The sequence below is a fragment of the Myodes glareolus genome, chromosome 1 (assembly GCF_982192425.1).
Source record: "Myodes glareolus chromosome 1, mMyoGla1.1, whole genome shotgun sequence".
Taxonomy (NCBI): Eukaryota; Metazoa; Chordata; class Mammalia; order Rodentia; family Cricetidae; genus Myodes; species Myodes glareolus.
Genome location: NC_142026.1, coordinates 24543809 through 24556567, shown reverse-complemented (window position 1 = coordinate 24556567; position 12759 = coordinate 24543809). Strand labels below are relative to the sequence as shown.

Below are 12759 nucleotides of genomic sequence, written 5' to 3'. Positions count from 1 at the left end.
GTAATCAATAGTTGGCCTAACCTTTGAGACACAGAACCTGTGTTGTGTTTTCAGGGCCCCCCGGGTCTCCTGGTCTGAACGGCTTGCACGGTCTCAAGGGTGAGAAAGGAGCCAAAGGTACCTCAGGTAAGACAGATCCACGGATGATGAAACTTTGATCCACGGACCTAGGGATGAAGTAGAATCTTTCCCTGGTGTTTCCTCAAGTCGTGAGGACTGGGGGTGAACTGAAAAGAATGGTGGAGCAAAGGGACAGTGCTAGAACTATTTCTCGATCTGTGGATGGTTGGTTTATAGGCAAAAAGACATTTAAGAAAATCTCCTGCAAAGGAGTGATGGTTAATAATATTTTTCATGTTGTTGCTTAGGTCTGTCTACTGAATACTCTGAATTCTTGCGAAATGGGACCAGATTTCAAGATGTTATAAAAAACAAATAATCTTGTTATTTTTTTTAAAAGATGTACACTGCTTGTTTTTTAAGTGTAACAATGTTGGGTGCAGTCACGCTAAAATCACACTGATCTAATCAATAGTGTTGGCATCCCTTTACTGTGACCATCGAGAAAAACTGTTTGAATCACTTCCCATGAGTTTCTTCAAGATCTATTTTTATTATCCTCAATTATGTGCAGCTATGTGGGGGTTGTATGCATGTGAGCGCAGGTGCCGGGAGAGCCCCAGCGCTTGGTTCTCCTTGGAGCTGGAGTTACGGGGCATGATTCGTGAGTGGTCCGACATGGGTGCTTCAAATCAAATTTGGGGCCTCCGGAAAAGGAGCGAGTGTCCTCAATTGCTGAGCCATCTCTCCAGCACCCAACTTGGGGTTATTTTTGATATCACAGACGGGTTAATCTTCAACTGCATGTTTCAGCTTATTCTATTAAAATATATCTATTGTATTTTTTTCCCATTAAAATAGCTGACATCAGACATAGTAGTTGAGCCCAACTCATAAATTTGAATGCTTGTTAGAAGAAGGATTTTACAGCTAGGCGTGACTCTACTGTTGGTGAAAGACAGAATCTTTGTGGATTTTGGATATTCAAAAAGTAACTTAGGTCACCTATGATTTGCTTGGTGGTTCTTTCAATTGGTCTTATTAAATATTCAACCCTTCCAAGAAACCAAATCTCTCCACTTTCAATGGGAAGCTCCAAATTATGGTAGACCAGTCTCCACTCAGATTTCTAAGCAATTTTCTAAGCAATTTGTTCCGAGTTATGCATAATCATCTCCTTTAATTTTTTTGTTTGTTTTTATTTTTGCTTTGTGAAACTGTTTCAAAACTAAAATTTCTTAAAATTTGGGACAAAGCCCCAAAAGAAAACAAACCTGTGGTTGGTCAGTGTGATAGGTCATAAGCAAGAAACGGGGCTCAGGAACTAGAGCATTATTGCAACCAGAGTTTGGTCCCTGGGCAGAACCAACCACTTCTTCTGCTGTACTCCTGCTGAGGGGTGGGTCCTTTTCAGGTGACAGGAATAAATTCATAGATGCAATACTGGTGCTGTTTTTTATCATAAGGTCTGCATGAAATGGGTCCGCCTGGGCCCATGGGAATACCTGGGCGAAAGGGAGAGAAAGGTGACCCTGGGAGCCCAGGAATTTCTCCCCCAGGCCTTTCTGGAGAAAAAGGCCTCCCAGGACCCCCAGGTAAGAAGCAGCGTGTTTTTAACCTTCCCTGAGAACTGGTTCCAAACATTTCAGTTGTAATGAGGCTAACGGATGAACATGTGCTTCCCCAGGGAGACCAGGACCACCTGGTCGCATAGGTGCTCCAGGAAGACCTGCTGAAGGTGACATTCCTGATCCAGGTCCACCTGGAGACTGGGGACCTCCCGGCCCTGATGGCCCAAGAGGTACGATGACTTCATGACAGGGGATGGCAGTGGTTTCTTCCTTAGAAACTACTAGGTGGATACGGCTGTAGCATCTCTCTGAGACATGCCAAAGTGGCTCTACCCACTGAACAGATGGATTAAGGGAGATGCACCGCGTAGCAACACAGACAGCAGTATCTCCCAGGCCCAGAACACAGCCCGTTCCCTCTTCTGTGTCGGCTGCAACAGACTGTTGCTGCTTGGGTACACACAGGTGGACCGGATATTTCCCATCTCTAGATGGACGCTGCCTGCAGCAAGTGCCCAGCAGGAGAGAGCTGTGCTTCCTTGTTCTCTAGCACCTGCCCACAGGCCGAGAGAGCCTGGCACATCCACAGAAAGCTCCCACATGGGCCGCCAGCAGTGCCCGTTGCCCCTCTCACTGTTGCACAGAGATGGGCCAGATTATGGAAGTTGTTAGCAGATAAAAAAAAAAAACATAGACTCAGTGGGTCTAGGCTACGGATAAAGAGCATAGGTCAGTCATGGGTTCTTCCTTGTTGATAGCCACATTCACACTGGCTCATAGAACTCTTATGTGGAGACACATACCTTAGTAAGGGTGGAATTGTATTAAAAAAAATAAAAGGAGTAAAAACTGTGCTAGGAAGTGCAGAAGCTAAGTAACAATAAGGGATCAGCTCACTGCTATGCATAGATATTTGTTTTAAAGTAAGATTATAATTTTGAGGGCACATTTATTTCTCATTAGCTACAATTTCTTTCTTAAAATTTCATCCATTCATCTATCCATCTACCCACCCATTCATCCATTCAACCTTCAACCCATATACCCAGCCATTCATCTAACCATACATTTATCCACCCACCCATTCATCTATCCAGCCAACCATCCACTCACTCACCCACTACATACACTCATCCACACACCCAGCCATCTATCTGTCCATTTAACCACATACCCACCAACCGTCCTTCCCATCCATCCTTCCATCCATCATCCATCCATCCATCCATCCGTCTGTCTGTCCGTCCATCTGTCCATTTAACCACCCATCCACCTATCCTCCCACCCATCCTTCCCTCCACTCAGTCTCCATCCATCCATCCATCCATCCATCCATCCATCCATCCATCCATCTATCCATCCATGCAACCAGTTAAAACAATTAGATGATTGAAGATATCAACTGTTAGCTGATATTTTCCAAATGGTTCAGAAGAAATAAGGTCTATTTAGTTTAACAGTTACTAACCTAGCTTTTCTTGGCTTGGACCCCATGACATACATTTTGTATTTCACTTTTGATACTGTTGATTTTCTTATTTTTCTGATTCTTTACATGCCTTGTTTGCAAATCACTGTATTTAACTCTCTAAGACGCTCCCAAGCCACCAATATTCACCTTTGTCTTTGACTTAAAGAATGTTTTTGCCTCTTCCCTGTGTCAGGAGCACCTGGGCCTCCAGGCTCCCCCGGGAATGCCAGCCTTCTGAAAGGGGATCCAGGTGACCGTGGTTTGCCTGGACCACGTGGTTCCCGAGGCCCACCAGGCCCTCCAGGGTGTGAGGGCGCCCCGGGATGTGATGGCAAAGATGGTCAGAAAGGTATGAGTGTTGGCTGTTTGTTCGGTAGTGTGTGAAGACCTTCTTTACCTTACTCTAAGGGTCTGAGGTGCCGTCTTCCCTCACGTGAGGTCATTCCTATTTCTTCTGTAAACAATGATGTCATTTCTAAGATGTCCTGGCTGCCTCTAAAAAGTCCTCAGGCTGGAGTAAAAATTGAAAGAAAGACACATGGGCCAGAATTGGTAGAATGCCCCAGCTTGGATGCCTAGCATGTCAGACTGGGTGGTGGTGCTCTCTTGTAATCCCAGCACTTGGGAGGTAGAAGCAGGAGGATCTGGAGTCGAAGATAATTCTTGACTAGCCTAGGGTAGATGAGACCTATCTTAAACAAACAGCTAAGCTATAAAAGATAAAGAATATATCTTCTGGACCAGAACTGAGCAATAGAAATTTAAGAAACCTTACACATGTGGTTTAAAAATGTAGAAGCCACACTTAAGGAGTGAAACTAGACAGGCATAGTGGTGGCTCATGTGTGAAATCTTAATACATGGGATGCTGACACATGAGAATTGTCATGAGTCTAAGACCAGCTTGAGTTGCATAGTGCCTTCCAGGACAGCCTGAGCTACAGAGCAGGACCATGTCTCAAAATAAGGCAAAGCACCTCCCTCACACTGACTCTGCCCTGCTCTTTCTTGGAGCAGAACTCTACAGATACCAGATGTATACAGATACAGTTATAGTCACTGTAACATCCCTGCTATACCCTCATCATTATCTTTTCTTTAGGACCAATGGGATTCCCAGGACCTCCAGGGCCACCTGGTTTTCCTGGGGCACCTGGAGAGAAGGGACTACCTGGCCCTCCAGGCAGAAAAGGGCCCATCGGTCCTCCAGGTAAGCTTCTGATGACCGTCATCTTCTAAGGCATGCCCAGATAGCCTCCCATTTAAGTAGTTACTGTGAGGGTCAGTCTTCAGAGACCATTGCTTCGAGCTAAGCTCATCTGATATAAAGAATATATTTGTTTCAGACTGCCCCATCAAATCTCATGTCTGATAAACTTTCAGAACAAATACAATTACTAATTAAGATCTGATATCAGACATATTATTTATAAAGGAATAAATGTCTGTGTGCTTTTCACCCATGAGACAAAGGAGGCTTTGACTACTGTTAGGATTCTGTGTTTACTTCTTGCCCCCAGATTTCAATAGATGTGTATCTTCTGAAAAGTACATTAGTTCCTATGGCAAGAAAGGTTATTTTATCTAATTAGTATGTAGCCAATACTTTGTAACCTTAATGATGAATTGGGAAGAGAAAAGACACACAGACACATGCATGTAAGGTGAGTGGAAGTAATGTCTTTAAAAACCCCCAAACAAGCTGGGTGGTGGTAGTCCACACCTTTCGTCCCAGCACTCGGGAAGGGAAGTAGAGGCAGGTGGATCTCTGTGAGTTTGAGGCCAGCCTGGTCTATAAGAGCTAGTTTCAAGACAGGCTCCAAAGCTACAAAGAAACTCTGTCTCAAAAAACCAAAAAATAAAATAAAATAAATCACCAAACAGTATCCCAGATATGCAGTGAGAATTCAGAATGTTTTGCAATGTTTGTGGCACAAACAGCACCCTGCTTCATCAGGGGTCACAGTACAGCCCGACAGAGGGTTGGTACTGGGATTCTTCCTGCTTCCTTTCTGTGCATATCATCTATGAAACGTGACAAATGAATACAGAATTTTCAGAAGCCTTTAAGTGCCATAATTCCTATGTACACTCATTCGGGACACATTCACCATAGAAAATCAGCCAGCATTGTCAGCCCCTCAAGAGAGCTTCATTTCAAGTCCTTGTGAAGACGAACACTCCATTAGTGCGAAATCATAACGGCTTCTGTCAATCACAATGATGCAGATGCTTTATGTAAATACGGCGTTGTCACTCTGCTTGTCGCTGATGCTCCCCCAAATGATTATTTGTGCTCTCAGCCATTGGTTTCACTTCTGTCCTCCCTCACAAATCTCAATTTTCTCTTCACCACGTGAAAACCGTCGCCTCGTTTCGCATTTCGGCGTTGGATCTCTTCAGGCTGCAGAGGTAGGAGTTGCAGTGAAGTGGATAATCTCCCCTGACTCTGTTTGCTTGTCATGTCTGCGTTTTCCCTTTCCGTCGTGTTTGTGAGTTAAGCTGCTGCAATTTTGTGTAGGTGGGGCTTCTGGCGTCATCGTTTTAATGTCTTGGCTACTTTGCAGCCATAGCAATCTCATATTAGGGTCCTGGCGGTGGCCCTCATTAGAAGTTGTCGAGGTGAGAGAGGCCCACGGCTCACAGAACTCCAGCTCAGTTACAAGAGTTCAGCTTAGCAGTTCTCTCATTGTTGGATGCTCCAACCCACAATAGTGCAGCTCCTCCTAGGGTTCCTTCAATGGAAACATATACAACGCCTCCAAAATGAGCAACATCAACATTACTAAAAGATGGGCCCTTACACCCACGAAGAGGCAAGTCCATTTTCAAGAACAAATTTATGTGAAAAGCAGGCACGGGTGGTGGTGGTGGTTCATGTATGTAATCCCAGCACTGGGAGGCTGAGGCAGGAGGATTTACCATGTCTTCCAGGCTAGCCTGGGCTATAGAATGAGACCTTTTCTCAAAAGTCCACCAAAAGGGGGCTGTAGAGAGGCTCAGGAGCTAAGAGCACTGGCTGCTCTTCCAAAGGATCCGGGTTTGATTTCTAACATCCACATGGCAGCTCACAATTGTTCGTAACTCTAATTCCAGGGAATATGTTGTTCTTCTGGCAACCACAGGCACCAGGCATGTACATGACGCATAGACATACATGCAATCAAACACCACACAATACAATGAAAAGAAAATTGTAAGCCCAATTCACCTCAAAAAACAAAAAGAGGAAAAATAAATGAATTATGAAGATATGCATTTATTCTTTCCAGGTATTTATTATTACCCCAAAGAAATTGCCCTGAAAACAGACCCATAACTTACTTTAGGTATTCTAGAAGAGATGTGTTTACCTACCTTCTTTCAGCTCCTACATTATCAAAAGGTAAAGAAAAACAGGAAGAAAAGTTTTTTTAAAAATTATACTATTTTAAATATTCATAATTTAAAATTACAGTGAGATGTTGAATTTTTATTTCTGCCCTCTCTGTGTGGTAAGTTTAAATTCATTTAAGGATAATATTTCAGTCCGTAACTAAAGTCCAATCAAAAGAGGGGCGAGGTGTCAAACCTCTGTAATACTAGCACTTGGCAGAATGAGGCAGGAAGATTGTTTGATCCAAATTGCCATTGACTATATAAGGAGATGCTACCTCAAAAAGCCAAAACAACTAAAACAAACAACAGAAAGCGAATCAGCCAAGCTCCCCCGACTTGGCCTCTTCTTGGAAAGGTCCAGTTTATCCCGGAAAAACAGGAGACATTCCTGTGTATCTCTCTCAGTAGCCTTGCAGCAAAGTCCAATTTTACATTAAACTGGACATATTCTGAAAATTTTTCTTGGCCTGTGATGCTTATAATTTCATGCCATATTTTATGAAAGGTTCAGTCCCAAGTAGCTTAAAGACTTCAGGTCCATTCTGCAAAGGCACAGAGAGTATTGTGTGGTTCGCTACTCGGTGGTCATGGCCAGAGTTCCTCAGAGTCTTGTTCCTTCATTCTCGCTATTTAAAACCATTATGCACATTTGCATGAACTTTGAGAAAATTGTAACTAACCAAATGGTGTGGTTTTTTAGCATTTCTTTAATTAGAATTTACTACACACATACTGAGAGTTCTTTGGCTGTGGATGTAACCCAATGGTAGAACATGGGTCCACATCACACACACACACACACACACACACACACACACACACACACACACCGAGAGAGAGAGAGAGAGAGAGAAACAGACAGAGACACAGACAGACCCACAGAGACACAGACAGACAGAGACAGAGACAATAGAAACACAGACACAGAGAAATTTAGAGACAGAGAGCAAGCTTGTGGCAGAACGATAAGTTGACGTGTTGGTTAGGTAGGTACATTTGGATCCACTGCCTTCTGGAGTGTAGTTTGGACAACATCTGGACTGTGTAACTATAAATATGTAATGTATCCCTGGGGTTTTCTTACCTGGGATAGTCTGAAAGCACAGCCCGTGGCATGGTTGTCCAAGGAACGGAGTGATGAAGCGCTCGGCACAGGCCCTGAGACACAAGGCCTTTGGTGTCTCTTCGCTGTTCTCGGTACTGCTCAGTGGTATTTCTAGCCCCCGTGGGGTGTTCCAGAGTGACTGACTGAGGCTTTGGGGAGCGGCCTGCCTCGATGTGAATACAAGCAGTAAGTTAAGAGAGTGTTAGCCCCCCAGTGCCGTGGTTCTCCAGGTCAGAATGCTTGACCAGCACAATTCACCTTGCTTGGGAACGTGCTAGAAAGGCACACATCAGAGTCTAGCTCACATCTCCCGATTCAGAAGTTGCTTTCTGACTAACTGGCAGATGGTCCCAATGTGCCCATCTGCAGTCAGCTCAGTATTGGTGCTCCTCAGCACTGGCAGACCCTGGAACCACCCGAAGAATTAAAGTCAGACCAAGCCTTGGGGTTCACCTCAGAAATTCCAGGTGTTCCATCTGCAAAATGATTGAAAATCCCTTGTAGCTGGGTTTATGAAGCCTGAAGTTGAGGGCACAGCTGAGGCTGCCGAGGACCACAGTGTTCTGGAGGGTGGCGGGTAACAGTCTATTTTGTTACCCCTGTAGATCATTCCAACATTTATTCAAGACTGAAAAACCCAGTGCACGGGAGCCTCTGGCCATCTTGACTCACATAGAGGAAACCAATACTAGGTGAATCCACCTGGTTCCAGTATAATGAATTAGGAACACGCTAAGCCGACCTCTAGGGACCCCTAGTCCCTTCCTCTTGCAGTGAAGTCTATGCCTAGCTCACTAGTAAAATATGGAACAAAGGTTGAAAATCCCTTGAAGGACATCAAAGTATTGCTACCTCAGCCAAGAGTGAGTAGTCTCTGTTTCTGCTCTCATTGGTTGTCCGTCTCTGACTCCAGCAGTCGCTTAATCCACAAAGGCTTTCTAGAAGGTTTGTGAGGGTCCCCACAGGGAGCAGGGCAAGTTCCCACCGTTGCGGAACTTACACTGGACTGTCGAAGATTCTCGCTAAGGTTTTAGTGCCGTGTCAGGAATCCGTCCCTCACTGGAGAATGTAGGAGGAGCTGGTTCATAAGCACGGGAACCCATTTATACAGCGGTGATTCCAATTGCAGGTGAACCGGGGCCTCCTGCCGACCTGGATTCCTGTCCTCGGATCCCAGGACTTCCCGGAGTGCCAGGCCCCAGAGGACCAGAGGGAGCTATGGGACTCCCTGGAGAGAGAGGCCCCCCTGGACCAGGTATAAATTTCTTCTCTGAGTTCACTGTCAAAATAAAAACCTATGTGTTTTGTGATATTGTTTTTTTCAAGAGGACTCTAATCAACTCACGGTGGCTAATCTGTGGAAACGGTCTTCCTCTTTTACGTTTTTGTGTGTCAACACAAAGGGATTTGGATTCTAGATCCATACAGTCTTCCTCTTCTTGTGTTGAGCTCCTATTTAAATTGTTTAGCTTTGCCCAGCTCTTGGAGGATGTATTTGGAAACCCCATAGCACTTCAGAGTAGGTGGTTTTGTTTTGAACAACAAACGTCCAAAACAGACAGAAAAAAAAAAGAAAAAGAAAAAAAAAAGACTGGGTTGTGAACCAGTGGAGCAGAAACAGTTGATGAGACAAGAAAAGGACAGGAGCCACTTAGATGATGGAGGAAGAGAACAGGGCAAGTGGTTCTGAATTTTGGCAGTGGCTGCACTGTGCCCAGAACTGACCTGACAAGCACTGGTCAGTCACTGTCAGGGTGGAAGAACCCTCGTTAGTACAAAAACCATTCTGTGCTGGCAAACAGTATTCTCTGTGGAGTTTATTTTCTTCTTGGACATCCTGCCCACCTTGGGTAATTTGTGCTGAGCTAGGGAGTGCTGGGCTCTGGAAGGCACAGCCCCCTTTGGACCCATTGTAGCATCTTCGAGTTCAGCATCTGTGTGCAAAGGATCAGAAGGGAGGCTGGGAACCGACCCGTTTCTTGCTTCCTCCACAGCCTGGTTGTGACACGGTTCTTTCTAGTGCAGGGCCAAAAGGCGTGGAATGAGACCAGAATGTTGTGTCCGTTGGTTTCCTGCAATCCTAGAGACCATAGCAGCCTGGGATCTGTTTTGCGAAGGGCCCCTCACTGTGGGGTGTTGTGACGTGTCTTTGGCCTCTACCACTAGAAATGAATATTGGACCTCTACCTTGTGACAACCAGAAATGCTTCCAGATGTTAACACGTGGCCCCTGGTAGATAGAAACACCTAACACTGAGAACTGTTTGTGAGGGAGATGTATGGTTATCGACAGTCTCTAGGGAAGTTAAAAAACAAACAAACAACCCCCAAAACTTTATTGGGGGTAGGGAGATGACTCTGTTGACAAAGGCTGACTCCATCCTCCCTTTTTTGTTTGTTTGTTTTTTGAAACAAGGTTTCTCTGTTTAGATATGGCTGTCCTAGAACTCTGCTCTATAGACCAGGCTGGTCTTGAACTCACAGAGATCTGCCTGCCTCTGCCTCCTGAGTGCTTGGATTAAAGGCATGAGCAGCAACCCCACCAACTTGGTAAAGTACTTTCTACATAAGCATGAGGAGCTCAGTTCCATCCCCCAGAACCCACTGGGTGCAGCCAGGGTGCCCATAATTCCAGTGCTGGGAAGGAAGACAACAGTAGGAACTTACGGGTCTAGCTACACAGCCAGAATAGGTAAATCAGGAAGTGTCAGGTTCCATGAGACTCTGTCTAAAGATAAAGTGGAGGGTGATTGAGGAAGATGCTTGCCTCCAATCTCTCGTTTCTATATCAGTATACACACACACACACACACACACACACACACACACACACACAAGTGTTTGTAAACGCACACACACCTACATTCAAGTGTGTACTGGAACCCACATACACACATACCTACACACTCACACAAAACAGATTATAGGGATTTAAACAAGAAGAAGAACAAAGAAAGTAAACACAGTTTTAGGAGGGACCGCTGACTGTGTCTCTGTCCCCTCTTATTTCTGTACGGTTTTAAAGAGTCCGTCTTCTCACGCTGTTTTGCCAACTGCAGTTCTGAACATGCCATTAGTTCTGTGTCATTACATATTTCCCAACAATATTGTCTGCAGCGGCTGCAGAATATTGCATTGTTTGATTGTGCCATAATTCATTTAACCACCACTTTCATGAATTATTTATCGATTGCTTTGGTGCCAGCACTCTGCAAGAAATAAAGGAACCCAACAAAGCCATGCTCTGGGAGCAACAGACAAGGAAAAGAGAGGCACTGACACGAGGCTCCGATGTCTCCAAGGTTAGCAGGGGTAACCTGGAGGTAGAGAGAAGGGTGAGGGACATCTAAAGCCTGGAATTTCAAGCCTTATGGGACTTCCAGATCCCTTCCTTCACCCCTCCTCCCTGGAGAGCTTTTAAAAACACAGATTGCTGGCCTCAGCCTAGATTTCCTGTCTTGTCATATGCGGAGAGGGCTTCAAGATCCATTTTTTCTAAGAATTCTGAGTGCTGCTGTTCCGGGCCACCTTAAATGGATTTAAGGTGGCTTCACTTTTTCACTAGTATGTCTGTTTGTCTGGGTGATGAATATTTCCTACTTGAGCATCTCTGATTAGACCAGAGAGGACGTGTGACGGCTAGCAAGGGACACTCAGAACTTGACTCCAGGTACTCTGTCAGGTGTCCTCATGTCCAAGAGGCTGATGATGAATTAGCTGTCATTGATGGTCTGATGTCACCAAGTGACAGTGACAGAATAAGTGGTAAATCTCTTTGTTATAGCTGCTATAGGCATTGTTTCCTTACTACAAGCACCTTGAGTGCCATTTCTTGTGTTGAGAGTTGGCAGATGGAGGCTAGAGAGATGATTCAGTTGTGAAGAGCTTGCTGCTCACTTCTGAGGATAAGAGTTCAGATCGGGCAGCTCACATACACCCGCAACTCTGGCTCTGAGGAATCCATCCACTCTTCTGCCTTCTGTGGACACCTGAATATGCATGTAACCCACCCTCACACACACACACAAATATGCATGTGTGTGCTCACATAAACACACATACGAACATAAAAAGGTTGGTTGGGTGTAAAACATTAAATTGGTTTCTAGAAAAAAGAACAGGCAGAAATAAGAACAAAAATTACAAAAAAGAGCAGGAGAAGCATAAACTAGGCAGAAATACAGGGTTTTCAAAATATACCATCAAGTTCATTGCTAGAATGAGCTGTAAACTTCGAAGTCTAGAAGCAGTCGTTACCAAAATGTGATTCCCCAATAACAGCAGCATCAGCACCATGTGGGAACGTGCCAGAAATGCGGATTCTCTGAATCTGGGCCAACCCATGGTGACAGATGCTGACTTAAGGCCAAATTTGAAGGCTGCTGTTCTGGACTCTTTTGGGTTTCTGCCTCAAAAGCAGAAACACCTGTGTGGCTGGGAATTGTTCAGGCCTGCTTGACAAGGAAGATTGGATTCCAGGGTGTTCTCAGCTAGTCAGTTACTGGAGCAAAAGTTAAAAACCCAGCCAGAGCCTAAACTGGGGCAGCAGGGGTGCAGGTGGGGAGGAAGAGGAGCATCTTAGAGCAGTGCAGCGAAGGAAATGATGTCTGCCCCCCTCCCCGATATTACTAGCTTCCCAGTCCCAGACCCGGCATCTTTCTTCAGGGCTGGGTTGTGGTTGACGGCACAGGATTTGGACAGTGTCTTTGGTGGGTCCCTCTACTTTCTATGTTCTCCCCTGTCAACGGTAAAGCCCGTCTCTTCTGTAGGTCTGGGGGAGCATCTCTCAGCTTTGTCATCATGGTGTTAAGGAGGCAGGAGGCCAGAAGAAAGACCAGTAAAGTGACCCCCTCATCCTCCTAAGGAGGCAGGAGTTGCAGGTGTTTGCGAGTCGCCCCATATGGGTGCTGGAATCTGAACTCTGGTCGGTCCTCCTTTGGGTGAATGGGCCAGTCTTAAATGATGTTTCAGTTTGCTCTGGCAGTCATAAGGAATGAGCAGATCTACACAAATACTCCACCCCTCTGTTGTGGTGGGCAAGTCTGAGATCAAGGTAGCCATGAGTTTGGTTTCTTTTGAGGTTTCTTTCCTGGTAGCAGCGTCTCCCTCTTCCTGTAAAGATCCCAACCAGATTGGGTTTACCCGCCTTTAGAGCCTTGTTAGTGCCTTGATCA

General features: G+C 45.2%; 1 protein-coding gene across 2 annotated transcripts in view; it reads left to right on the top strand.

Annotated features, from left to right (window-relative positions):
• Col4a4 (collagen type IV alpha 4 chain) overlaps positions 1–12759 on the top strand; it is a 120131-nt gene that overhangs the window by 95912 nt on the left and 11460 nt on the right. The window contains exons 38-44 of one of the 2 annotated variants that reach the window (XM_087904817.1): positions 55–126; positions 1527–1655; positions 1748–1861; positions 3296–3451; positions 4205–4312; positions 5506–5514; positions 8715–8840. In XM_087904817.1, coding sequence (XP_087760943.1) covers positions 55–126; positions 1527–1655; positions 1748–1861; positions 3296–3451; positions 4205–4312; positions 5506–5514; positions 8715–8840 — 714 coding nt within the window. Of the gene's footprint in view, positions 1–54; positions 127–1526; positions 1656–1747; positions 1862–3295; positions 3452–4204; positions 4313–5505; positions 6357–8714; positions 8841–12759 lie in introns of those variants that run through there. The other variant, XM_087904814.1, reaches the window with a different exon arrangement.